At 39.4% G+C, this 27254-nt stretch overlaps 1 protein-coding gene across 2 annotated transcripts in view; it reads left to right on the top strand.

Moving 5' to 3' along the window:
• The first annotated feature begins 688 nt into the window (after positions 1–688).
• Positions 689–27254, top strand: part of LOC105921939 (alpha-2-macroglobulin) — a 50613-nt gene continuing 24047 nt past the window's right edge. For both annotated transcript variants that reach the window (XR_004933269.1, XM_036150109.1), the window contains exons 1-22: positions 689–822; positions 957–1137; positions 1282–1438; positions 1569–1621; positions 4792–4812; positions 7381–7546; positions 7629–7713; positions 7863–8007; positions 8824–8941; positions 9049–9158; positions 12970–13137; positions 13240–13467; positions 16132–16195; positions 17040–17185; positions 17445–17594; positions 17736–17873; positions 17971–18052; positions 18167–18323; positions 18981–19206; positions 20785–20911; positions 21103–21224; positions 26000–26051. Coding sequence is in view for 1 of the 2 variants with exons in the window: in XM_036150109.1 (XP_036006002.1) it covers positions 737–822; positions 957–1137; positions 1282–1438; positions 1569–1621; positions 4792–4812; positions 7381–7546; positions 7629–7713; positions 7863–8007; positions 8824–8941; positions 9049–9158; positions 12970–13137; positions 13240–13467; positions 16132–16195; positions 17040–17185; positions 17445–17594; positions 17736–17873; positions 17971–18052; positions 18167–18323; positions 18981–19206; positions 20785–20911; positions 21103–21224; positions 26000–26051 (2782 nt within the window). In the remaining variant the exon portion in view is untranslated. The remainder of the gene's footprint in view (positions 823–956; positions 1138–1281; positions 1439–1568; positions 1622–4791; positions 4813–7380; positions 7547–7628; positions 7714–7862; positions 8008–8823; positions 8942–9048; positions 9159–12969; positions 13138–13239; positions 13468–16131; positions 16196–17039; positions 17186–17444; positions 17595–17735; positions 17874–17970; positions 18053–18166; positions 18324–18980; positions 19207–20784; positions 20912–21102; positions 21225–25999; positions 26052–27254) is intronic.

Below are 27254 nucleotides of genomic sequence, written 5' to 3'. Positions count from 1 at the left end.
TTAGAAACAAAAAAGAACCCATCAGCCATTGGAGAGGAAGATGGACGAATCATGCCTTTCTTTCTCAGACTTCGACAGGTTATACAAACTTGAGGGAAACTGAGATAGGGATAAGTTCAATGGAATCGTGTGGTCTATGTGGAGGTAGAGATAGAAGCCTATCCTTTCTGAAAACTGCTGCCAAGTTATTATAGCAAGAGGGAACCTCAGAAAATACTGGTGGTGCATTGGGTTGACCCTTAATGGTCCCTAAAGAAAAAGAGGCAGATTACAAACAATGTTCAGAACAGAAATCTCTTCAATGCTCAAACTCTCGCATTTAATTTGGGGATTATGAGCCTATAACCAAAGTTATCCAAAGACCACAGGAAACTGTGGGGAATAACAACAAAACACTGAATAAATTCATGGTGATTACCAGAAGTGATACTTTTTATTGGTTTAGTTTAATTAGTTATTTTAGCAATCTGCTATTTAAGCTTTTTTCTGTCTCATGACTAACCTACAGACAAAGTCTGATCCACACTGACCTTTGCAACCTCAGAGCAGGATAAACAGAAAAAAATTTCAAAACTATCTGTTGGTGAGTTTACATTAATGGATGATTTATTACCTAGACATTATCAGGAAAAAGACACATGGTGTGTAGGAGGTTTGTACTGTGAGTGAAGTTGAGTGGGGTTTTGTTATCTGCAGCTATTTAATAGTGACTGACTCAGGATCATCGCAGTCAGTCATGGGTGATCCTAGGAACCAGATGTGGATATGGATGCTGTGGGTCTTCTCATGTGGGATGTGTGTTGGTTCAACAGTAGCCGAACCGTAAGTTTAAATGATTATTTGATATGCTTAATTTGAATTAATTGGGTTTTAAATATAAACTAAAGTTATTTTTTTAACATCCCAGTGGGTTCAGATCCGGTAGATTATAGCTGTATGTGTGAATTTGTCTTTAGACATTACATGGTGACCATCCCTGCTACTCTGGAAGCTGGAGCTGAAACTAAATTCTGTGCAAGTCTCAAGGAGCCTAATGAGACTCTGACCATGACTGTCACTTTGGGGTCAGAAGAAAAGAACACAACCCTTCATGAGAAGACCTCCAGGGAGGAATTTCTTGAATGCATTCAGTTTCAGGTCAACTTTGAAGAAAACTATGAACTACTTGCTCTTTATGAAAACATACCCTTATTATTTTTAAGATATGACTATAAAAAAGAATAATGGAGAAAAAAATCTGCAAGAGTTTCATTATTTATGTCCTAACTTTTGCTGTAACAGGTTCCTTTTGTGGAAAATGAAGAGATAACAAATGTTGAGGTGGAGGTACGAGGAAACACATTTTACTCAAAAGAAGTCAGGAAAGTCCTGATCAAAGCCTACCAACCAATGCACTTCATCCAAACAGACAAACCAATCTACCTCCCTGGACAGACAGGTAACTGGGACAGAAAACTGTTTCGATCAATGTTCTTTCTTACAAGCCATTGATGTTTGTGGATCATACTTTATAGTACAAATCACAGGTTTACCAAATTTTCACATAATATCTGAAATGTTTCATATAGTTCATTTCAGAGTGGTCTCACTGGATACAAAGTTCAGACCAACCAATCAGCTGGTAAGTAACTAAAAATTCTTCTTTGGAATAAACTTTGAAAAAAATCCATTTAGGTGTGCAGAACAAATGAAAGGGTTTACTTGACTGGAGTTCTGGATGTAATGTACTGGCTCCCTGAAGAGGGATGATTTGATCTTTAAACATGCAGGACAAAATGGTGTGTGGTCATAACACTTAAAGGCTAAACGTAAACTGATCATCATCTGTCTGAAAAATACAAAGGAGAATTCCGTTTTTTATATGTCTTATCAATTTAGGATGTTTTTATTTGCTTACACTGGGAACAGAGTACAAAAGGATTTTTACCCCTGGAGCTTTTCCACATTTTGTCACGTTACAGTTGCAAATCTCAGGGCATTTTCTTAGTACGTATGTGAGTCTTATGTGATAGAACAACACTAAGTCCTGCAAATTTGTAAAAAAGAAAGACAAATATAATTTTTCAAAATGTTTTTGAAATTAGAAACTGATAGTTTAGCTTGAGTTGTATTTAACTCCCCTGAGGTAGTACCTTTAGGGGTAATTACAGCTGGTGTGTTTCTCTACCAGCTTTGCACATCTGTAGAATGACATATTTGTGCATTATCCTTTGCAAAATGACTGAAATTCAGTCAGAATAGATGCAATTTACAACTGTGAACAGTAATTTGCCCTTGCTTTGCACTTTGATTTAGGTCTGGACTTTTAAAAAACATGAAGTGCTTTGATTTAACCTATTCCATTCTAGGATGTATATTTTGTGTAGTTGTCCTGCTGGAAACCTCCACATCATGATGCTGACTGGGCTTTCCTACACTTCGGATATTTTTTAAGACGATTTGAATTGGTCATTTGTCTACCAGTCATAGTGTTTTGAGTCATCCAGAAACTTTGCTTTTGGTCTCATCTGATCAGAGAACATACTTCCTCATGTTTTCGTTGGCCCCTGCATGGGTTGGGATAACCTCTAAATTATGTATTTCAACAGTGCTTATTTCTTGACACTATTCCATAAAGGTTAGATGTGTGACATGTACAACTACAACAGATTCTCCTCCATAAATTGTGGATCTCTGTTTTTCCATGGGAGGCATTGGTCTATTGGCTACTTCTCAGATTAAGGACATTGCCAGCTTGTAAACTAAGGTTGACATTCATCGTTTGGTAGGTTGCAACAGTGCTGTATTATACATCCAATTTTTTTATTATTATGCTATAACCAAACCTAGCTTTAATCTTCTCCACAATGTTATTCCTGACCTGTCTGCTGTGTTTTTGGTGTTCACTATGCTTTTCTTTAATAATTTTCAGGAAAAAACCTATGAAGCCTTCACAGAAATGCTGAACGCAAATAGACCCAACACTTTTCAGTTGGGGTTGTAGTTTAATTGTCATTACATTTCATGACCAAGTGTTATAAAGGATGAGAAATTAGGACCCAAAATGCAAGCTTAGGGATAATGACAAACAGGCAACTGAAGGTTAAGAAATATGTTAATTACAACAGTGACTTCCAGTGGAATAGTTACAAAGGTGTTGGTGTTTTGTAGAGACAAAGACTACAGTGGAGGATTCTTCAATCTGTTGACACACGTGAGGTGGAGCAAACCTCCTTTAAAGAGAGACAAAGATTGGTTGATCTTGAAAACTTGACACAAAAATAGACTTGACTTAACTTAAATCTAGTGGCCAGTGTACCACTGATAAAGAACTAATGAACTGGGTAGGTGTGGCTGGAGGCACTAGTCTTTTAAACTGGAGCTTAAAACTGTCTGACAGGTCAGCAGGTGCTTCTCAGTATAAAGCACACTGGTGGCTCCACCTCACATCACCTTTGAACATAACACATAGAAAGGAAATGGGGAAATAAAATACACTGGTTAGGACAAGAGAAGAAAATGAACCTGATTCCCCAACACAACGCACTACTTTGTGTTGGTGTATCTCATAAAATCCCAGTAAAACACATACATACGTTTGGAGTTAAAAAAGACTAAATGTGGGGAATTTCTGGATGCCTGAATTCTTCTACAAGGCACTATATGCACCCTTTTCTGCAGAGGTGGATAAATCCAGCTTCAGAAAGTAAAAACCCTGCCATGTTTTCCGTCATCTTGTTCACTTAACCAGGTCATTTTAGTCCCTATCTATACTGTGGAGCTGGAAATGCAAATGATTAGAAGTAACCGCTGGAGCAGCTTTTTACTTTCTGAACCTGGATTACCCACCTCTAGTTTTGTGAATCAGATGACACGGTTTAGGTGTCTGAAGATCTGCCATAACCACAGTCAATCCAGTGAAAGATCAAAAGCCAGTACCTATTTGTGTCAAATTAGTTAAAATCTATCAATTACATTTTTCCTGACTGTAATAAAAGCATCAACCACACGAGGTTGTCACTCTAAACCAGGGGTGTCAAACATACGGCCTGCGGGCCGGATCCGGCCCTGTGGCTAAATGCATTATCATTATAAAAAAAAAATAAAAAAAACATTTTTTTTTTTTCTTCCAGTGTCCTGTCTGGCAATGTGGCAATAAGATGCCACAAAGAGCTCATCAGATTTGACTTTCACAAGTGGACAAGATAAAAGGAAGAGAATGATAAAACAATTATTGAAAAAAAAACATGCACTTCGTTTAATTGAAAATATGCAGTTCCTATATTGTCCACGAGGGGCGCTGTGTTTTAATTAGCAGATTAAGCTTCAGGTGTGGAAAAATTCAAATCATTTCTTAATTTTTATCTGTTTGATGTATTTTGTCATGCAGGACAGTGTTTTTAAGTTCCAAAAAATGTGAATAAATGTTTTTCAACATTGTACAATCACTGTGATCAGTTCTTATGCATAATGCACAAGTAAATGTTTAACTGAGTAAAAGTATTGTTGAAATTGCACATACTTTTCTTAAAAACGCTGAGGTTATTCATAATATATTGTGTAAAAGTGAAATTAACTTAATATAAAAATCAACAACAAGTCCACATTTATTAGTTCTATTTAATCTTGCAATGAGTTTACTCGTGTGGCCCTCTTTAAATCAGATTAAGCTGTATGCGGCCCCTCAACCAAAATGAGTTTGACACCCCTGCTCTAAACCGTAAAACTAAATAACCATGGCAATGCAGATTGATAATGTAACTGTGTTATTTTATGTCTGATTCAGAACTTTCTCCCTTTTTTGTCCAACAGTACAGCATCATCGAACTGGAGGTAAGAGTATACAAAACCTTTTTTATCTTAAACACATAAACAGTTCAATCTACACCTGGCAACATCTTCATTCTTAGTATAACTGCACTCCACAGCAACAAGCAGACCGATACATTTTTACTCTGTAATGCCAGAGAATAATGAGTCTGGCGCTTCTCCCAAAATTGTTGCAGTTAGTTAATGTCTGCAAAGAAAACAGAAACAGTCATCAATGACAGGTCAGAATCAAGCTAGCAACAGCTTTTCTTGGGTGAAACACACATGCCGAATCTACATTATGTATAACTAGCAAAACGAAGGCATCTTCTTCTTGGTGCTTTTTCCATGTGGTAAACCGTCTTCTCTGTGCAAAAACACGCGGCTATGAAGCGTACTTTGCAGCGTCTAGTGTAAATTTACTCTTTTAAAAACCAGCTTGTAAGCCGCGCCGCTGACATTACGTGTCCAGTGGAATTCCTGCTTTAGTTTTTTTTTTTTTTTAAATAAATTATAGTCGAACACCAATATGGGACATTGTGTTTCTGTACATTACTTGTAAGACCATGTTATTTCATTTCCTTCCAGGCGAAATTACAAAATAACTCAAAACAAACTTCACTAAAAGAGTCTCAAAATATCCATTGACTGGCTCCGCCCAGTTAAAAACTTTTTCCCAGAAGCGTTGGCTGCATTCTGTCCTGCGTTCCGTCATTCAGCTACTGACAGTGATAAGGTGCATTGTAGCGACACTTGCCCTGGAGCTGACTGGCAGAAGCAGGGCTGTCAGACAATCAGCCATTGGGCCCTCTTACCACTGACACTGGGCAAAATGGGTCTTGCACACGAACACCATGACTGAGACAGTTGGAGCAAGGGTTTCAACTAGCAACCCATTGGTTTCAGGATTAACTCCTAGCTCCTGTGCAACTGCCTCCTTGCTTGAGTGTTTTGATTAAAATAGTACGTTTTTTCAGGGCAAGAGTTTATTAATATTTTAGAGGAAAATGAAACTGAACATCGCTAAGCTACCACAGATGTTCAGTGGCTCAGCCGAGGCAGAGTGATGATATATTCCTGGGATGTGAGAGAAGATATTAAGGAGTTCTATGAGACAAAAAGGATATGACATCCCAAAGCTATCAGATGCAGACTGGATCACAGACATTGTTTTTTCTGTATCTGTGATGGCACTAATAAATCAACTAAATTTCCAAGTACAATCCAAAAACCTTTTAATCCATGAAATGCGCATACTATCTTTTAGCTTATACAGCTGATCACCTCTGCAGATTCTCATCCATGTTGGAAACACCGCATGTTGAACTTTCGTCGAGATTCCTGGACTTTAAAACAGTTGAGAGTGAAATGCACATGATTTCTTCTCCCTTCACGTGCAACAGTGATTATGTACCCAGTGACGTTCAGAGGGAGCTCATGGACCTGCAGTCTGAAACACTTATGGAAGAGCACTTAAGTTTTGTTTCACCACTGTATTTTTACTCTTCCATCAAAGAGGAGAACATTTCACATATTAGGCTGTGGGCCAGAATCTGTAGGATGACTTTTCGTATGAACTGTCAGGGGGCAACTTTCTTCCACCGGGATTAGTTGCTACACATAGCAGTGATCTCAGAACACCAATGTTCCCACGTTTTCACTTGCACATTAATAAGTTAAAGCTGACAAAAAATCTAAACTGTTCCGCTCTGGTCTAAGAGGTCACATGATTAGAGTTTTGCTGCTCAGCCAATCAGATCGCTGTATTGTCAGCTGTGCGAGTTCAACCGGTTCATCATGACTGCGCCCATAAGATGTTGTATGCATCTGTTTCCAGACGAAGAAAGCCCAATGATAATATTTTCTGGTGCCAGTTGGCAAATATCGTTATGGCAAGGAAAAAGAAATAGCCCAGTTCATCCATCCATCCATCCATTCATCCATCCATTTTTTTACATGCTTATCCCTGCTGGGATCGTGAGGGGTGCCGGTGCCGATCTCCAGCTATCAATGGGCAAGAGGCGGGGTACAACCTGGACAGGACCCCAATTTACTGCGATATCACCAAGGCTTGCTGCGCTAGGATAGCACAGGCGACAGGTGTCTTTGTGCCAAACTACTTATCCCCGCCAGAATTTGTATCCCCTGCGTCAGGAGAGTGCTTGAAATCAATAAAACTTTTAACCTCTAGCAAGTCAATTCCATCATTCAGTGATGGATTCTGTAGAACAGAAGTCCCAGCCTACGAGCTACAACCCAGCACTGTTTCTTTTCTCTATTGGTACAAAGCTGCAGAGCTATCAATAATTATGTTTAGCAATTGGGGCTGTATTGATAGGCAGAGCATGTGAATGGTTGTATTTCGAAAAACATGGAAGTGCTCATGTGGTTCAGGCAGTGTGCTTGAGAGGCATCAAAACAATCAAGGCTGAAGTGTGTGAATCGACATGGAGGAGCGAGTGGTCTAACAGTATGTTGTTGCTGATGTGGTTGTATGGCCAAATGCAAGTATTAGGATCCTCATAAAAAGGCCTAAAGGACCCTGACAATTCATCTCTGATATATGTCTTACGTTGTGATTTCCCTGACCAGGATCCTTACAACAACAGGATTGGACAGTGGCTCAATGAAACATCCAACAGCAAAATATTACAGCTTTCCTACCCCTTAAACTCTGAAGTCCGTGAAGGGACCTACAGAATCAGTTTGAAAGTTGGTGATGTTAAGAACTATCACCGCTTCAAAGTGGAGAAGTATGGTATGTTTGCAATGTTTTGTTTTTTTAACAGACAAAATATTTTCGCTTCAAGTCCACTCAGTAACATGTACTGTTTGTTCAGTTTTGCCCAAATTTGATGTAACGATAAATGCAAAAGAAGAAGTCAGTATCGGTCAGGAAGAATTTGAAGCTGAAGTATGTTCAAAGTAAGTAAAAAGGCATTTTACAAAAAGATAAAGTTATATATATATATATATATATATATATATATATATATATATATATATATATATATATATATATATATAGCAGTTCCTCTCTGTGATGACTCACTGGTCTATTCTTCTTAAACCAGGTACACATACGGACAGCCTGTGCCAGGAAGTGTTACCTTGAAGGTGTGCCGACCTCTTCAGATGCATGTATATGATTATGGAGTTACGGGCAGAAATTTAGAAGAACTTGAGATAAAACCTCCCTGTGAGACAATCACAAAACAGGTAGAGTTACACACATGTATGCAGTAGATACGGGTACCTGTACTAAATATACACCACACACAGCTGTAATGTGTAAAGTTTGGTGCAGTGGGCAATATAGTATAGAGATGTTTTCCTAAGCTTTGTCTTGTCGTTATAACAAACAAAGTTACAAACACTTTGGCAGACAAAGACATTTTGACAACCCATTTGGGGATTGCCCTATTTTTATTTAAAGGAGCAATAATTAAGAAATGTTGTGTAAAAATAACCAAAATCATTCTAATTTGTCACCCAGGATGGAAGTAGCATTCCCTATAAACAATCAGTCCTCTTCATCAACAATGTCTTCGTCAAAATTTTCTCTATTCAAAATTGGAAGTACAGTGCGAAACTGCTTCGCTGCAGTGTGTAGCCCGTGTTTACTTCCTGGTTCCTGAGCCAATCACATGAGTGCCCAGAGTTCCTAAAACAGAGGACAGCATTTAGTATTTTATCTTGGCTAAAAAGCAGCAGCCTGCAAATATGGGAGCCAGTAAGAGAAGCGGACAAGGAATAGAACAGAATAAATCATATACCTTGCATGTGAAAGGAAAACTTTTGTGGAGTTTCACAGCAGCAACAGACCGTTGAGGAAACGGTGTCAGCTGTGTATGTGATGTTCTGATTTGAAATACTAGGTGTCATTATTAGTTATTGCGCCTTTAGTTATACCTAATCCCCACATTTAGATTTGGACTGACCAATTTTTACCAATTCAAGTAACATATTAAGATAACTATAAAGAAGTTTAATATCTGTTCTATTCATCGCTGTTGTTTTTTTCTTTGAATTTAGATGGACAAAACAGGCTGCTCTCTGTTTGAATTTAAAATGTCAAGTTTCACCAAAATTGACTCAAAGGTAGCATTTGATGGACTTGATCTAAGTGCTACCATGGAGGAGGAGGGAACAAGTAAGTCCTATTTACATACCCTACATTCCGTTGCTTAAAGTAGACGTGGTCAGAATAATGGTATAAGCTGCTGTTACATGGAAGATTTTGTTTTTAAATATATTCAGGTGTTTCACTTTCGCAAAGGAAGAAGGTGCAGATTACCTATATGATTGGAAAGCTGACTTTTATTGATCCACCCAAGATTTATGACCAAGGCTCAAATCTGGAGGGAAAAGTAAGAATAAAACAGAGCTTTGAAAAAGTATTTACCCCTGTACAGGCTTTGTTGTTTTTTGCTTTTCGTCATATTTTTAATGTTTCAGGTCATAAACAAATATTAATATCAGACCGCGATAGTCTAAGTAAATACAGAATGCTGTTTTCAAATGCTGTTTTTTTTTGTTTATAGGAATAAACCTTATTAAAACAAGACAGTTCTACAGCTGCAGTAAACAATTGTTTAATTAGTCTACTAATCAATCGCTTACTTTTTTGATTAGTCGACTAATCATGATTATTTTTCATATGATCTCCATCATCACTCAAGTTACTTGTAAAAATATTTTGATTGACTTGTTCTAGTCTCCACACCTTAGAGTATCCCTTTATTACCTCTTGTTGTCACTGTCCTTTATTTATTACCTATATAAATGATAAAATCCTCCACAAAATAATATTTTTCAATTCAACTGATTTAATTTATTTTTAATATTTCTATCACAATATTTTTTTAACTGTTAAAACATCAAATAAACAACCAGCTGTTTTACAAAACAATCTTTCAACCTTAAAAGTTTTAACATTGCTTAACGTTTACAAAGATTTTAAATTAGAGTAAAAAAGGGAGCATATCAACATCTTTGTTGTCAGCCTAGTTCTCTTTAATAAGGCAATATCCCCTCATCAACTTTAAAGATGAGTGAATTATTAATTTCCAAATATACTCTATTGCTCTAAACATTAAATTTAAATAAAGCTATTCCGTTACATAGCTTCACATTAATCTCAACCATTATTCCGTCCGTCCGTCCGGCTTCTTCCGCTTATCCGGGGCCGGGGCCGGGGTCGGGTTGCGGGGGTAGCAGCTTCAGTAGGGAGGCCCAGACGTCCCTCTCCCCAGCCACTTGGGCCAGCTCCTCAGGAGGAATCCCAAGGCGTTCCCAGGCCAGCCGGGAGACATAGTCCCTCCAGCGTGTCCTGGGTCTTCCCCTGGGTCTCCTCCCGGTGGGACGTGCCTGGAACACCTCACCAGGGAGGCGTCCAGGAGGCATCCTGACCAGATGCCCGAGCCACCTCAACTGGCTCCTCTCGACGTGGAGGAGCAGCGGCTCTACTCTGAGTCCTCCCTGGATGACTGAGCTCCTCACCCTATCTCTAAAGGAGAGCCCAGACACACAACGGAAAAAACTCATTTCAGCCGCTTGTATCCGGGATCTCGTTCTTTCGGTCACGACCCAAAGCTTATGACCATAGATGAGGGTAGGAACGGTAGAACGTCCGGTAAATCAAGAACTTCAGCCTTTTGGCTCAGTCTCTCTCTTCACCACAACGGATCGATACAGCGCACGCTTCACAGCAGACGCAGCACCAATCTGCCTGTTGATCTCCCGCTCCATCTTCCCCTCATTCGTGAACAAGACCCCAAGATACTTGAACTCCTCCACTAGGGGCAGGACATCCTCCCCAACCCGGAGAAGGCACTCTACCCTTTTCCGGTTCAAGACCATGGTCTCGGATTTGGAGGCACTGATTTTCATCCCTGCCGCTTCGCACTCGGCTGCGAACAGCTCTAGTGAGAGCTGTAGATCACGCCCTGATGAAGCCAATAGGACCACGTCATCCGCGAATAGCAGAGACGCAATCCTAAGGCCACCAAAACGGATCCCCTCAACACCTTGGCTGCGCCTAGAAATTCTGTCCATAAAAGTTATGAACAGAATCGGTGACAATGACCAACCTTGGCGGAGTCCAACTCTCACTGGAAACGAGTCTGAGTTACTGCCGGCAATGCGGACCAGACTCTGACACCGGTTGTACAGAGACCTGACAGCCCTTTTTAAAGGGTCCGGTATTCCATACTACCGGAGTACCCCCCACAGGATCCCTCAAGGGAACACGGTCGAATGCCTTCTCCAGATCCACAAAGCACATGTAGACTGGTTGGGCAAACTCCCATGCCCCCACCAGAATCCTGCTGAGGGTATAGAGCTGGTCCAGTGTTCCACGGCCAGAACGAAAGCCACACTGCTCTTCCTGAATCCAAGATTCAACTATCCGACGGACCCTCCTTTCCAGAACCCCTGAATAGACCTTACCATGGAGGCTTAAGAGTGTGATTCCTCTGTAGTTGGAACACACCCTCCGGTCCCCCTTTTTAAATAGGGGGACCACCACCCCAGTCTGCCAATCCAGGGGAACTGCCCCCGATGTCCACACAATGCTGCAGAGCCGCGTTAACCAACACACCCCCAAAACATCCAGAGCCTTAAGGTACTCAGGGCGAATCTCATCCACCCCTGGGGTCTTGCCATTTCAGTGATAAATGAAACACTAAAATAAGCCCAGCAATAACTGTTAGATATCATTCGACTGAATTGCTGCGGTAGATTCAAAGCAATCTACCCATTAGGCCGCCTACTCCGGGGCTACATCCGGAATAAACAAAGCAAAGAAGACGTTGGAGTACTTTAACAATTAACCCATATCTTGCCTATCTTACCACGTATTGGACAAAGTTCTGGATTTCTCTGCCTCGCCTTACGCTTATCGGACATCACATCCTGTTTTCTAGACAAAACCTGGGCTGTGTACCCTGAACCTCGCCAAGCCCTTTTAACCTGTCTGCCTGTTCTCAAGCCTGCTTTTCAGACCTGTCTCAAGCCTCAGCCCATTCAGCCGGTCAGCCCTTAGCTTTTCCTAGAGTTTTACAAACGGTGTTGCCTGCCTGCACTCGGACTTGATTTATTTATTTTTAAATAAACAGTTTAAAACCCAACAGTGTCAGGTTTAATTTTGGATTCTCTGTCTAGTGAGTACCGTGAGAGGGAGAGAGGTTAAAGGCCCTTCTCACATTAACAAACAAACAAAACAAACAATAAAATTCTGAACCCCAAGACTTTTGGAAAGTCTTGGGGTTTTGAAAAGAAAAAAGACTTACAATTTGAAATCTGGGTGTCCTGAAAGGTAAACACTACCAGCAGTGTTATGGTTTGGGCCTGCTTTCCTGTCTCAGTACTTGAAGGACGTACTGTAATTGAAGAACAATAAATTCTGCTCCAAAGAAGAAAATCACAGAGGCAAATATAAGCTATCAGTTTTTGAGCTGAAGCTCAAGTTTAATTTGGTTATGCAGGAGGACAATGACTCGAACCAAACCAATAAGTTCACTCTCCCACTGCAAAAAGATAAGTGAAATTTTCTTGAAATCAGTGTATTTTTCCTTCATTTGTGGAGCTAAATGAGACTATTTGCCAGTGGAATAAGATTTTACCACTAAAAATAGGAACAATTAATCTAAATCATCTTATTTCAAGTGCAGAATATCTAATTTTCTCAATTTAGGGGTAAAAATACTCATTCTATTGGCAAATAATCTTATTTAGCTCCTCAAATAAAGGAAAATACACTAATTTCTAGAAATATTTACTTACTTTAAGTTCCCTTTTTGCAGTGCGACTGGCCTTCTCAAAGTAAAATACAACTGATATGTAGTGGAATTACCTTAAATGGGCTACCATGATTAATTATACCTCTATATATCAGAATTAAGATAATGATGCAGAGAAAAGTAAGCCACAAATCTTCCATAGTGATATCAAAGGACTGATGGCAGTTGGGACCACCATATGTGGCACAACCTGTTTTTAGGATGAGAGGGAAATTACTTTTTCGTGTGGGACCAGGTTGGTTTAAAGATGTTCTTTCCCTCAATGAATGAAATCATCTTTTGAAGCTGCATTCTATATTTACTCAGGTTACCTTTTACATTAGAATTTTTTGATGTGGGTAATCACAAAATGTCTGACCTAGAATTGTATTTTGTACAGGTCAAGGCTGTTCACTACAATGACACACCTATGAGTCACATGCCACTGTACTTGTTTGAGGGCTATGTTTGGTCTGCAACCTTACTGCAGAACCTCACAACTGACAGCAATGGATTTGCCACATTCTCTGTCAGCACAGAAACATTCAGTCAAGATATTCGCCTCAGTGTAAGTAATTCACACCTCTAAAACTGTTTTAGTCTGCTAAAAAGTAAAAACTGCTGTTTACCATCATCTTATTCTAAAGTTTTTTTTTTTTTCTATAATCAGATAACAACCACACCAGTTATGGAGTACTCACCATATAGAACAGTCTACATTCAGACAGGTAATCATGTGGTTCAGCAGTCCCTACCTCCTTCTAGTGATACTAAATCAGTCAGCTCCTTGAAGATAAAGACGAGTGATGCAACACTTCCTTGTGACCAAGAAGTGGACATCATCATAGATTACACTTTTGTGCGTGAACCACAGGGATCTGTGGATATCATGTATCAGGTAAGTCATTAATCTTGTTACTATAATTATTGATTACTCAATGAGTTTTAAAACTGACTCCATTATGACAGTTGCTGGTCAACATTTAGTTTGTCAGATCTGTTTTATCAAGCTTTAAGATGATGGTGAGATTGTACAAATGTACAGTTGAATTCAGCACAGCATAGTATTGTGTAATGCATATGACTAGAAGACTTTGATCTAAAAACTCCTGATCTAAAAACCTTCTGATTCAGTTTCAATGTTCAGTCTTCTTGGTAGGAGACTGTCTTGACTTGGTCTATCTCACAAAAGTCATAGCATCTAGTATTCTGAGGATATATTGTGTCTACTGCGGATTTGAGGTGACCCAACAGGGTTTTCATCAGACTAAGTTCTGGACTCTGGCTAAGCCATTCCTAAACTTCATATTTTTTCATGTACAGCCTTTCTTTTGTCCTTTATACATACTGGGACTCATAGTGACACTACTAAATACATATAATTCCTAATTCACATGGGGTTGGGTCAGAACTAATTGGTAATTAGAATTGTTTATAATTGAATTCACCTTGAATTTTTTTTAGCTACTTCTGAAAAAAGTAACCTCAGAGCTTGGCACTCAGGGTATGTGTTGTGATCCTTGGTTGAGAGTCTTTAGAATGTAAGTGTGAGGTCTTTCCTGAGCGCAGGATCTTTGCTTGAGGGTGTGACCACTGGAGTGCACTCCTGATGGCAATCTGCTCATGAGCTTGATGAAGATAAATGGGACTGTGAGACAACCCAGCCTTTGCTTGATGATTAACCTACCCGCTTATTATTCCTTGGCTACCAAATCTTTTTTGGGTCAACCTTCAAGAAAACCTCTATGACATTAACCTCCATTAAAGCCACCCTTGGTCAAATCCCATGGTCCTTCATCTTCCATAGTCATCATGCCATTTCGCTCTTCAATGCTCTCTGCTAAACTCCTGTCACAACCTCTTACACTTAAATCCAAACTGGGTAATCTCCATGATACCAACTCACCTCAGAACTACTCACATCACTAAATCACCTTTCCCCTTCTGATTTAACTTTTACCATTGATAAAAGTCACCTTGGTCAGCACATTCTTCAGAATGATCTGTCATAATTATCTTCATTAAATTCACTAAGCGGTCCTTCTCTTCCTAGACTCAGCTGATCTGTTTCTCCCAAAGTCTGCAAAACAACTGTTTAATTAATAATCAATCACTCTTACAAAAACTCTGCGGGCTGTGGTTGATTTCTGCATGTGGATCAAAAGTCTTCCTGAGACCATGACAGTAAGGTTTTAGTTAAATGGGGTGTGATTTGAAACAGATGATTAATCAGAAAACATTTTCCGACAAACTTTTGGCACATTTTATTCTGACCAGGATGTTTTATTTGGAGGAAAAGGGTTTGGTCTTGTAAACCTACTCATTTTTCCAGGCATATGGATAATACAGGAGACTGTTGTCACTTGGAGGACACAACCAGTACTGAACTAAAACTCCTAAGGCTCTTTCAGTGTCAATGCTGGGCTCTTGGCAGCCTCCCGACCCATCTTCATCATTTGTTTTGAAGAAAATCCCATTTTTGTGACGTCACCACTGTTAATATAACTTTTATTGTCTCCAATTATTAACTACCATGGGATTTTGCTGTGGATCTCTTTGTACCCTTTGCTCAACTAATACCTGTGTACTGTGAAATCATTTTGATCCTTTGTCAGCTTTTTACAAATTGAACAGAAATGTCTCTTCACAAATACTGGATGATGAAACTGAGCCAAAAGGTGGTTTCACAAAGCATTAGTATTTCCTTTGAACAGACAATTAAATTTTTCAGCTGAATATTACAGAAGTTATTTAGCTACACCACCAATTCAGTCAAGCACATGACTTGTTGAAGTTCAAATCAAGCATGAGAATGGGGAGGAAATGAGATGTAAGTGACTTTATGTGGGATGGTCATTGGTCTAAGTATTTTAGAAAATGCTGATTTGTTAAAATTCTCACTAACAACTATCTGATACGGTGAAAGTGAATGGTTAAGCAAAGAGAAAATATCCAGAGAGACAGAAATTACTTTTATTATCTGGGGGAATTGGGTAGACTGTGTTGAAATAGTAGGACTGCAAAACTTGTGCAAGTAATGACTGGTTGCAACCAAACTGCAGAATACGACCTCTGCTCCCCTAAGCACAGGAAACCGAGGCTACAATTCACATAGTGAAGAACAGGTTGGACAAAGTAGTTCAATGAATCTCGATTTCAGCTGTGCCACTTGTAGGATCAGAATTTAGTGTAAACTGCAAAACAGTCTTACATCTTGTTTTATATTAACAGCTGAGCATTGTTTAGACGCCACAGGCTGCCTGAGCATTGTGGCTGACCGTCTCCATCTCTTTATGACCAAAGTGTATCCATCTTCTGATAGCTACAGCAGGACACTGCCCTATACCACAAAGCACAAATCAGTTGCCTGCTGTCAGTCCAATAGAGCACTGACAAATCTGCAGCCAAGATCTTACCTGTCTCCTGAAGCCACTGGGTGAGAGGTGTGAACCAACCTTGACAGGTCACCAGTCTTTTAGGGCAACACAGAAACAGACAGTATGCTTGCTTATTTCTTTGCCAAACAACCATGTATGGCATTCATTTCTCAAAAATTCCACAGATCTTATCTAGAGGAACTATTGGCAGTGCAGGACAAAAACAAGTTCAAGTGGAAGATAAACCAGGTATGTGAAGAGTGACACTACATGTTCATAGAATCAACACATTTCTTTTCAGATTTGGATTCATATGTTAGTGTATTCCTATGTCCAACGTACAACAACAGTGTTTATTTATTCAGCTTGTTTATGTTTGATAAAGTTTATAGTCAGAAAAAAACACAAAACCAAACACTAGAGTTTACAGGCACATCTCAATGAATTAATTTCAGTACTTAATGCAGCACTAAGTACATTTTGAGTGGCACACCCCTACAGGACCATTTGAAAATAGCACTGTTGTAAACACTGACTGCCCTCCACGTGCCCCGCACCCCACAGCTACGGCACACTGTCACTCTCAAAGTCCTGTCCTGATCCAATTTACATTTTCGCTTCCTTTCTTTTTCGGACAAAGATTTTCTTTGCCTTGTCATAGATCTCCTAAATCCAAAATTGATCACCTGTGTGAGTAGCGCAGTGAGGGGCGTTCTGCTATTAATGCCAATGACCTTACATTGGGCAGCAGTAGCTGTTCATCTTACCGCGAGAAGGAGAACACAGACGCAACACTGCCACCGGGTCGTGGCATAGAAAGTTGTAAGCATGGTTTCCGGCAAGAAACAGTAGGGGGAGATGACAGACTCCTTAATAATCTCACACTTACATTACCATCACAGGGACTTAAAAGAGCATATATTAAGATAACATTTTTTACTTTTCGCTGCTTTAAATTTTGTTAACACATATCATGCACTTTAAAAATATACAAATATGCATAATAAGCAACAATGTTTGAGTAGATATTATGTTATGACGTTATATGTTCAACACTTGGATGGATGGATTTTTTTTTTTTTTTTTTTTGCAGTGAATGAGGGCGAGGTGACCATAAGGCTGAATGTGTCTCCAGACATGGCACCTGTGATCCAGGTTGTGGCTTACGCTGTCCTGCCCAGCGAGAGTGTGATTGCTCACAATGCTGAGTTCTCTACAGAAAAATGCTTCAGTAATAAGGTCTGCAGAAAAAAGAACAAGTTGCAACAAATAAAAAAAAGACACTAGTGTTGTAATCCTGATACAGTCCTTCAGTTATTTCTAAGGAAGCAACATAATTCATGTTAAGCATGTTTTATCAATTGTTTTAGTTCATACAATGCAAAGTAAAAGTTAGTTTTATTTGACATCTGTAAGGTTGCTATATAAAAATAATTAGCTTGATAAAGGTATGTATTGGGTAAATAATGTTATGTATAAATCACGCGTTGCTTGTCAGGTTTCGTTGGAGTTTTCTCCATCTTCAGCTGTCCCAGGAGAGGACACCAAGCTGCAGCTGACAGCCCAGCCCGATTCCCTGTGTGGTGTCAGTGCCATCGATCAGAGCGTCCTCATCAAGGAGCCTGGACAGACATTGAATGAAGACAGGGTAACATTTAGCATTCTTCAGATGGATACCTTATATGTTTTGCTATAACAGGGATGTATTTGAAATAATTTTGCCCTCTGAGTTAGAACCAAAGAAAAAACACAGAACAATTTCCACTTTAAACCATGTTTTTCTTTTCAGATTTTTCAAATGCTGCCTGTCAGGAAACATACATTCATACCATATCAGGTCGAAGATCCTATTAAGTGTGTGAATGTGAGAACAAAGAGATATTTACCTTATGTGGGTGAAGAAACAGATCCCAGAAAATTCTTCCAGGTACTAAGTATACAGCAATCAGAAAGTACAAAGCATATTAAATGTTTACATGTGGCCTTCTTTTAAAATGTTGTTCTATGTACATTTTGCTATGTAGAATGTGGGACTGAAAACAGTGACAAATTTGGCGATGGGTATTCCCAATTGTGTCAAATTCAGGGGAAGAGAATATCATCGAGGTATTTTTACAACTTTTGACTTGTCAAGTGTAAGAGTAAAATAATATACCTTAAAAAAAGAAGGTGTACCACTGGTCATTCACATCTGTTTAACTTTCTTCTACTTCTATAAAGGCTTTTACGGAGAGAGGGGTATTCAGTTGAACAGAATGAGTTCACCAGTAGCTATGGCGCTTGATGTTGGATCAAGCCCTCAAATGGATTCTGGACCAGTAGAAACTGTTCGCAAGTTCTTCCCTGAGACCTGGATATGGGACCTTGTGGAAATTGGGTAAGACTCTGAGGCAAAAAAGATTTTGTTCAGAAATATTTTGAAAAACATTGATCATAAAAATATCATCTCATCAGATTTACTTTCTTGTAAGAAGCTTGCAGTATGTTTTTGATGGACAAACATGCACATGCTATGCATTTTTTAATTGTCCTCCAATTAGTTGCATATTTCTTCGAGTGTGACTCTGGTATTTCAAATCTCTGCAAAGCATTTTTTTTTCTTATGTTGTTATTTTACCCTTGTAGTACACTCTTTTATTCTTACTTTTTATATATATATATATTTACGTTTTTGTGAGAAAAAAAAAGATATCTAAAGTAATATTCTATTCACAGCTCTGTTGGAAAGATAGTGTTTGATTTCAGCAAGATAATACCCCTTAAGTTTACTTCTAATCACAATGTTGGTGTGTTAATATATGGGAATACACTAAATTAACTTGTCCATGTGTACAACAATATACATGAGGGCAATTAAAGATATTTATCTATGCCGCAGGTCCTACATTAGGGCCTGAGAATTAATCTGTGTGTCACAGACTCATAGAGTAGGTGACTGTAGCTCCCGTAAAACACTTGCTCATTGTGTACTAGGGTTCCTAATTATGTTTTATCCACAATTTAACACAATACACTTGTGTAACTGTTGATCCAGATCTTCTGGAACCAAGGAGGTGTCCCTCACTGTCCCAGACACCATCACCACCTGGGAGACGGAGACTTTCTGTTTATCCCCTCAGGGTTTTGGTTTGGCTCCTCGTCAGAAGCTCACCGTCTTCCAGCCCTTCTTCCTGGAGCTCACGCTGCCATACTCCATCATCCGAGGGGAGAACTTTGAGCTGAAGGCAACTGTCTTCAACTACCTGACTAAATGCATCATGGTAAGAGTTGATTTTACATGAAATCTACCAAAACTTAGCATCTTAGCATATTTTTTTGTAATCATGCTAACACTATAAAGTTTAGCTGTAAAAAGGTTTTCTATAGTACCCGTTCATTATCCTGTGTTTAGTCTGACTTTGTTTAGGACAAGCAATGTACCAGAAAATGGAAGCAATTGGCTGTGGCCAGAAAAACAAAAACTCTCCATTAGCCTAAAGGGAAGTCTATTTGTGAAAGTATTTTAAAACTGCATACAGAGGTGGATCAAGTTGCCAAAAATTGTGTTAAAGTAAGAATAGCACTACTTGAACACATTTTTACTCAAATAACAAGTTGTCATTCAAGAAATTGCTCAAGAGCAAAACTGTTTTTGGTAAGAAGACTACTTAAGTACGGAGTAACTAAGCATAACATCTGATATAATATTTAAAAATGATGTAATCAGACAGACATATATATTAAGATATGTGCAGATTCTGGTACTCCAGAGACTAAAATGAAACACAATTTACAATAATATACAATATGTTAGAACAGTGTAAAGTACATCCAATGACAATATCTACTGTTTACTGTATGTTCACCTGACCTCCAAATCGCTGTGATCTCAGCAGATAAAAAACAACATTAAAACAACAAAGCTTTTGTACAAACAGGAAGTCTCACTTTAACATAAGCCGTAGGTGTGTGTCTTTCTGCTGTATTTTTGGTTAAAACAAATATGTTCATTGTCCAATGAAGTTAGTCATGATGGGTAGAGTAGCAAACAATGTTATTCAAGTAATAGTAGTGGTACTTTTTAATTAATATTACTCATTTAAAATAAAATAAAAAGTACAATGCAGTAAAAGTAGTCCTAAAAGTACATTTTCTTCAAAAGGTTAAAGTTAATATAACTGAGTAAATGTAACTAGTTACTACACAACTCTGAATAGCAATATTCACTGTGAAATGCCCTTTCTGATTATGGTGTGTGCACACCGAATGCAAATGAGGCAGTCTGAGTGGGGATTTACATATTATCTCTCTGCAAAATGTGCATTCAGGAACGGTCCAAACAATCCATGACAGCCTACAGTTTCTGGAGATCACACTACATACCCTGTCAGTTATGTCAACATGTGATACAAGTAATGTGCAATGGTTTATGGACCTTAGAGATGCAGGGCTGATGTATAATAGAGTTATAAGCGGAAGCTAGCAAGAAGATTTAAATAGAAATGAAATATTAAAAAAAATGTAGCATGTAAATTATGCAGTAAAGAATGCTGCTCACTGTGTGTTAGTACTCTGGAAAAGTTGAAAAAACACAACCATAACAAACAAAAAGTGAGACCTCGGGAAAATGCTAATTAATTTGAAAACTTAACTCTGATTTTAAAATGAAACCAGCATAGACATAGAGAAACATAGAATTAGTGGCATTTAAAAGTGTAGGAAAGAAAAAAAGCCACCTGACAAGTAACTTATCGTACCAAAAGAACCAAGCAACATTTAACTCTCAAGGAAACAGGTTAAGTGCATTAAATGACAGAATAATCTAAGTTCAAAAATGTTGAATCTGTTTTTTCTAACAGGTTAAAGTGACTGCAGCCGACTCCTCAGATTACAGCCTTTCACCCCTCTCTGGGGACCAGTACACATCTTGTCTGTGTACCAACGAGCGAAAGACCCTCAGCTGGACCATGACTCCCACAGCCTTAGGTGGGGAAGCAACCTTTATTCTTACAACTTTAAATGTTAGTTATTCCTTAAGGCCGATAAACTGGGATAATCGATCTCCGTTCCCCTTCAGAACCCGTGTTTAATCTATACAAAACCAGTAAGATCCAACTCGGCCACAAACGGATTTGATTTTTGCAGAAGAGCACAGAATCTTTGTTGATGTTTTTTAGGGGTTGTGAATGTCACTGTGACTGCTGAGGCCGTTCCATCTCACGCTTCTTGTGACAACGAGATAGTGAGCATTCCAGAAAGAGGCCGCATCGATGTTGTAACCCGTCCTCTTATTGTAAAGGTTGGTCTGAACAAACAATTTAAAATTTGTTTTAAAAAAACACCAAAATCCTCACTGGCTTCTTAATACATTAAAAACTAAAAATGAAAAATGCCTGTGCAAATCCTCAGTTATCTGGGTCATCTTAACAGCAAACAGACTTAAATCGGAGGCAACTGGACTTTTGCTCAGTTCTTTCAGGAAACATTTCGACACCTATCCACCTATTTTTTTTTTTTTATTAAATCAACATAAATAACAGCACAGGATACATTTACACAGTTGATGTACCAACCCAAAAACCTCCCACCCACACTGCCTGCCCTCACCCCCACTCACATTTATTCACATTCATTCACCCACATTGAATGAATTCATTCATCCACAAAATTAAATTTTCAGAATAAACATTTGAGAACTTCACATCTATTTTTAGGTTTTCTGGCTTCATTATCGGTTTCATCCATATAACTTTCTGGAGTTAAAAAATGCTGAATAAATGTTTTAAAGAAAGTAATACTAAGTGAGAATCTATTTTTCGCCAATATTTCCATTGCAATAATGAATAAGTATGGAGACAAAGGCCACCCTTGTTTAGACCTCTCAGGCTACGTTCACACTGTAGCCTGAAGTGACCCAATTCCGATTTTTTTGCCCATATGCGACCTGTATCTGATCTTATCATGACAGTCAGAACAACACAGATCGGATTTTTTTAAAATGCGACCCAGGCCACTCGGATATGTGGTCCTGAATCCGATACATATCTGTACTTTTCAAATGCGACCTGTGTCTGTATGGCCAAGTCGCATTCATCCGACCTACACGTCATTGATACTTAACAAACATCACTAACGGTGGACCTGGCTATGCCAAAGAGGTTGGCAAAAAAAAAAAAAAGAGGTTGGCTATTGTGCGGTAACAAGCACCTGTTGCAAGTCAATACAGCCCCACAGCAAGGCGTTTACTCGCTGCTATGGCCGCCGAAGATGTATGTTTTTACGTGAGAGCGCTAAAAAGATCCGTTCAGACGCACATAAATGTTGCCTTTGTCATTCGAAAATTATGAATGAAGTCCGTATCAGTAAAGCCGCTCCCATAACTAAAATTTTTCTCTCTTCCTTTTCGATCTTCTGAAAAAGATTACATTGGTAATGTGCTGGCTCCGGTCGGAGAATAACATAAAGAACGCAAGATACGCTGCAGCATTACGATCCATGTTTACTTCCGCAAACAATGAGCACGCTTGCTACGTATGACGTCATCACAGCCTCTACTGTGCATGCGGGTCAACTTAGGCTTATGAATGCAGTTCACACAGGAGATCACATACAAGTCGCATATATTTGGAAATGTGAACGGACAAGCAAAATATCCGATTTCACAAAAAGATCTAAATTGAGCATCAAGGCCTGCAGTGTGAACGTAGCCTTAGTAAAGGTATTGTCCTCGAGATGTGTCCATTATTTATAATTCTGCAATTAGTTTTGTTATATAGCGTCTTTACTCAGTGTAATATTGAGATTGCAAAATTTTAAAAAGCTAAACCATTACATATAAAATCTACGCTAATTTTGTCAAATGCCTTCTCTAAGTCGGCAACAAAAATTAATCCTTTTTTATTCTCCGTATAATAATTTTCTATGATTTCTATTAACTGTCTAATATTTTTTCCTGTATTTCTTTCTTGTAAGAAACCTGATTGGTCTTGGTGAATAATATTTGGTAAAACAGACTTTAGCCAAATATTTTGCCAGGATCTTAGCATTATAACTTTGTTATAACAAGTGTTATTGGTCTCCAATTTATTACATATGCTGGGTCTTTATACTGGCCATTTGCTTCCTGTTTCCCCTGCAGGGAAATAAGACCTTCTGTTCGAGAGTTTGAGAAAAAACCTGTTATATATGAATAATTAAAACTAGCCAGTAATGGTTTCTTAACCTCTTCATGAAATACTTGATAAACCTCAATAGGTATTCCATCTAATCCTGGGGTTTTCCCTGGATGTTACAGGTCAATTTGACCCATTTCAGTTTTTGTGTTGATCAAAGTGCTGGTTATCCTTTTTTTTCTTCATGAAATTTTGTGACTTTTGCTCAACTGGGGACATGAACCTGTGTGTAAAATCTCGTCACTTAGTGGAGTGTGTGTGCAGTGTGTGCGGTCTGTGCAGAGTATGTATACAAAGATGACGTTGCGGGTCATTTTGACCCGGACATTTTAATGTGGTTAAGTAGCCGTTCAGATCCAAAATAAAAACATCTCTTTCATGTACTTTACTTATTTTGATTGCCTCTGAGACCCAGACCCAGGTGTGTGAAGGGAGGGAACTTTCTCACACTAGTCCTTGTCACTGCTCTCACGTCATCTTAATGACAAACTCACCAAAAATGAGCTCCCGAAGGATTACAGCTGACGAGGCTTTATCACAAATTTTGAACTGGGATAGTAATGTAGAGGAAGAAGTTTCTGAGACACTGAGAATCTTTCAGAATCAGAAGACAATGTTATTTTGATCCAGATGATACATTTTTCTATGATGAGGATCAATCAATCAATAAATCAATCAATAAATCAATCAATCAATCAATCTTTATTGTCAACTACAATTTGCATTGTAATTTAAATTTCAGTCCCAGTACAACCGTCCATCACATACATAAACAAACATTTTGGGGGAGCGATTGACTGAGGCCTTGCGTTGCCAAGGAACACAGCCAGTCGGCCACTGCCATCTCGGCACAGCTGTTAGGCGCATTCCTCCAAACTGGGCCGGACCCCGCCTCACACGGTGCCCACAGGTCGCAGCCCTTAGACCTATGGAATGATAGATTTTCACAATGGGTAAGGAGAGAAAAAAAGACAGATGTATCACACCCTATCCTCTCACGGTACAGTTTGAGATATCCGACAAAAAAAAACTAATTACACGAGAAGCACAGACATAAACGAGACACGTGTAGTAGTCTCATTGGAGATTAGTCGCGTGTGAGTTCATGAGAGTTCATGAGATAAATGAGCATCAGTTGTGTGTGCAAGTTGTGTGGAGTATTGTATGTCCATGAACGCCGTCCGGCAGGCAAGTGTCCTTGATACTTGATAACACATTTTGTTAAGAGAACAAGCTGAAACAACTTTTCCTTCAGCTTTAAAGTCTTTTCATCAGTGGCTCCAGGATCCAATATTCCAAATTAGTTGGGCTATTTTCACGTTTTCACTTCCAGATTCTATCCCATCTCACCTCTGAGTTCAACCACCGCAGCCAGTTTATTAAGCTTATTGTTCTGTTTATTTACCGACTTAGTGATCGCGTCGTAAGCCGCCGGCAGCCTCATCAAGGTCATATTCACTGCCAGCAGTCTCTGAAGTTGCTGATACATCAGAAATCCTCCGAATCCAAAAAGAGGAAATCCAAGTGTCATAAATCCGAACATATTCGTAACAATTTTTCGACGTCCTCGACAGAAAGACTTGAGAGGCACACCGTGGACCATTTCTCCGACGGATCCACGGTGTATCCCGCAAAAAAAATTCCCACCGGCACAGGCATGCTCCCCGTTCTTTTGCTTTCCAGCTTCAAAAATTTGATCAATAGCATTGAGAGACCAGCTGACGAGATCCATAATTTCCTTAGCTTTGGCTTCCGAGGTTTCGGTTGCTATGAAGAAATTACACGGAAACACAAAACGAAAGCAGAAGCGGAGAGGGGGGCAGGGCGGATAAGGAGTGGAGAGAAGAGAAACACGACCGACCTCGAAGAGAGACAGAACAGAAACGGCCACATACAGCTGCCAGCGCAAGACTGCCCGTTGGCCTTTGGTGACTTTCTATAACAGTTTGGACGTGTCTGCATACAATGCTTATGTCCTGTGGACTGAAATCAACCACCAATGGAATGCCGGCAAATTGTATCGACGTCGGCTTTTCCTGGAAGACCTCGGCAAAGCACTTGTCACACCCAAGATGCAGACTCGAGCCAGGCTAGCTCGATCCCCAGCAGCAGCAGCTACAATTGAAAAGGTCAAGCTCAGGTCACCCAACCAACATCAAGTGGAGATAGGTGAAAAGAAGAGGAAAAGATGCCAGGTCTGTCCCTCCCAAGAGGACAGTAAAACAAGTACCTCTTGTGTGGATTATATGAATTACATCTGCAGAAAGCACACAGTAACATTCTGCCCATCATGTGGAGAACTTTGTTGCAATGACATTGTTGTCATCAAAATAATTTCCTTTGTTCTTGAGGTGCAAGTGAACTGCTAAATCTGGCCCCTGTTGCTGGCCCTCCTCTGCTGTTCCATGCGTTTATGTAGCTGTTGTTTAGTTTCTCCAATGTAGGAGTCTGAGCAGTCCTCGCTGCATTGGACCGCAAACACAACACCGCTCAGCTGTGGTTTGGGTGTCCTGTCTTTGGGATGAACCAGATTTTTTCTGAGGGTGTTATTAGGTTTGAAATTTACTGGTATGTTGTGTTTGGAGAAAATTCTCCTGAGTTTCTGAGAAACTCAGGAGAATTATGTGTCCATATGTGTTTTTGCTTGTCTTTGTTTTCTCCTCTGTGTTAGTGACTTAGAATGTGCCTAGGAGGATGGGCCTCCATGTCCTTTAAAAACAGCAGTGCTCCAACTACAGGTTGCTCAAGTGCGAGCCACCAGAACTGACAAAGACTCCTGGATAGGTGTCAAAATGTCTTCAGAAAGAACTGAATGAAAGTCTAGTTGCCACCGATTTAAGCCTGTGTGCTGTAACAAGGAAAAATGTTACATCTTTAAGTTTGACTATCGCCTTTCTCTTAGGCTGAAGGTGTCGAAGTAACAAAGACGCACAACTGGCTGGTCTGTCCTGAAGGTCAGTATGGTGTACACCAAGAATACACTTTGTATACTTTCACAAATTTCTGATAAAGAAGATACAAATGACAAATTTTGGAAGTCAACATTTTTGTATCCACATCACATTATTGTACATCTACAATAGTGTAATGTTAATGATAACCATGTTAATGTTAATGTCGGTGGTTAGGCACCTCTGCGTCCTGCTGGTCCTTTTACCCTGGAGAATCAGTCTTCATTGAATAAGTAACATCTTTAGTAGGAAATGACTCTTGAAACAGAATATATACACGTTTAATCTAAAAAAGCAAGAGAAATGGTACAGATCAGTACAATTTCAGATCTCTACGAATCATCTGTTATCTTTTTCAGTAACTGCTTTTCACAGCTCTAGCAACTTGTAAGTTCATATAATATCCAACAGTAGGAATAGATCCTGACTTACGTTCATAACTCTTGAGCATCCTCTCCCTAAGCATTTCCTACAGTTGCATACATAATCTGATCACCAGACAAAACATGCTGCCATGGATGGTTTTGGACTTATCGAAACATTTTGTGCATTTTTAACACTGTTAAATCTAATGCTGTTCTATAAAGTGGCTTAGTCTGAACTGATAAAGATTTACTCCCTTTGGCCAGCCACACACTTTAAACTAAAAGTGAAAATAATTAATAAACAAAGCCCAAAAGTCCCTTTTCTGGAATTTTCTCACAACATGAATTTAGTATTTAAGATTGGTCTACAGATGACATCCTCTTCACATAACCATTCTGCTGTGACTAAACCAGCATTTTCCAAAGGCCTCAGAGGCCCAGATCCTCCTCCTCTATGTATCACAGAACATTCTGGTGCTGAGGACTTCCAGATTATTTCGCTGTGATACAGATCGGGCCCTGGCCACACGTTTATCAGACATGACAGTTTCCAGCATCCGCCTGGGCCTTTTGCCGGAGATTATGGAATATCTGTGATGATATGTGGCAGAAAAACATAAGGATAAACAGGAACAAATACATGGGCTGCATAGTGGCGCAGTGGGTAGCGCTGTTGCCTTGCAGCAAGAGGGTTCGAGTACACCCTGGGTCTTTCTGCATGGAGTTTGCATGTTCTCCCTCTGCATGTGTGGGTTCTCTCCAGGTACTCCAGCTTCCTCCCACAGTCCAAAAACATGACTGTTAGGTTAATTGGCTTCTCCAAATTGTCCTTAGGTGTGAA

The sequence above is a fragment of the Fundulus heteroclitus genome, chromosome 18 (genome assembly GCF_011125445.2).
Source record: "Fundulus heteroclitus isolate FHET01 chromosome 18, MU-UCD_Fhet_4.1, whole genome shotgun sequence".
NCBI lineage: Eukaryota > Metazoa > Chordata > Actinopteri > Cyprinodontiformes > Fundulidae > Fundulus > Fundulus heteroclitus.
The sequence above is the reverse complement of the archived record's forward strand: the minus strand, read 5'-3'. Positions and strand labels throughout refer to the sequence as shown.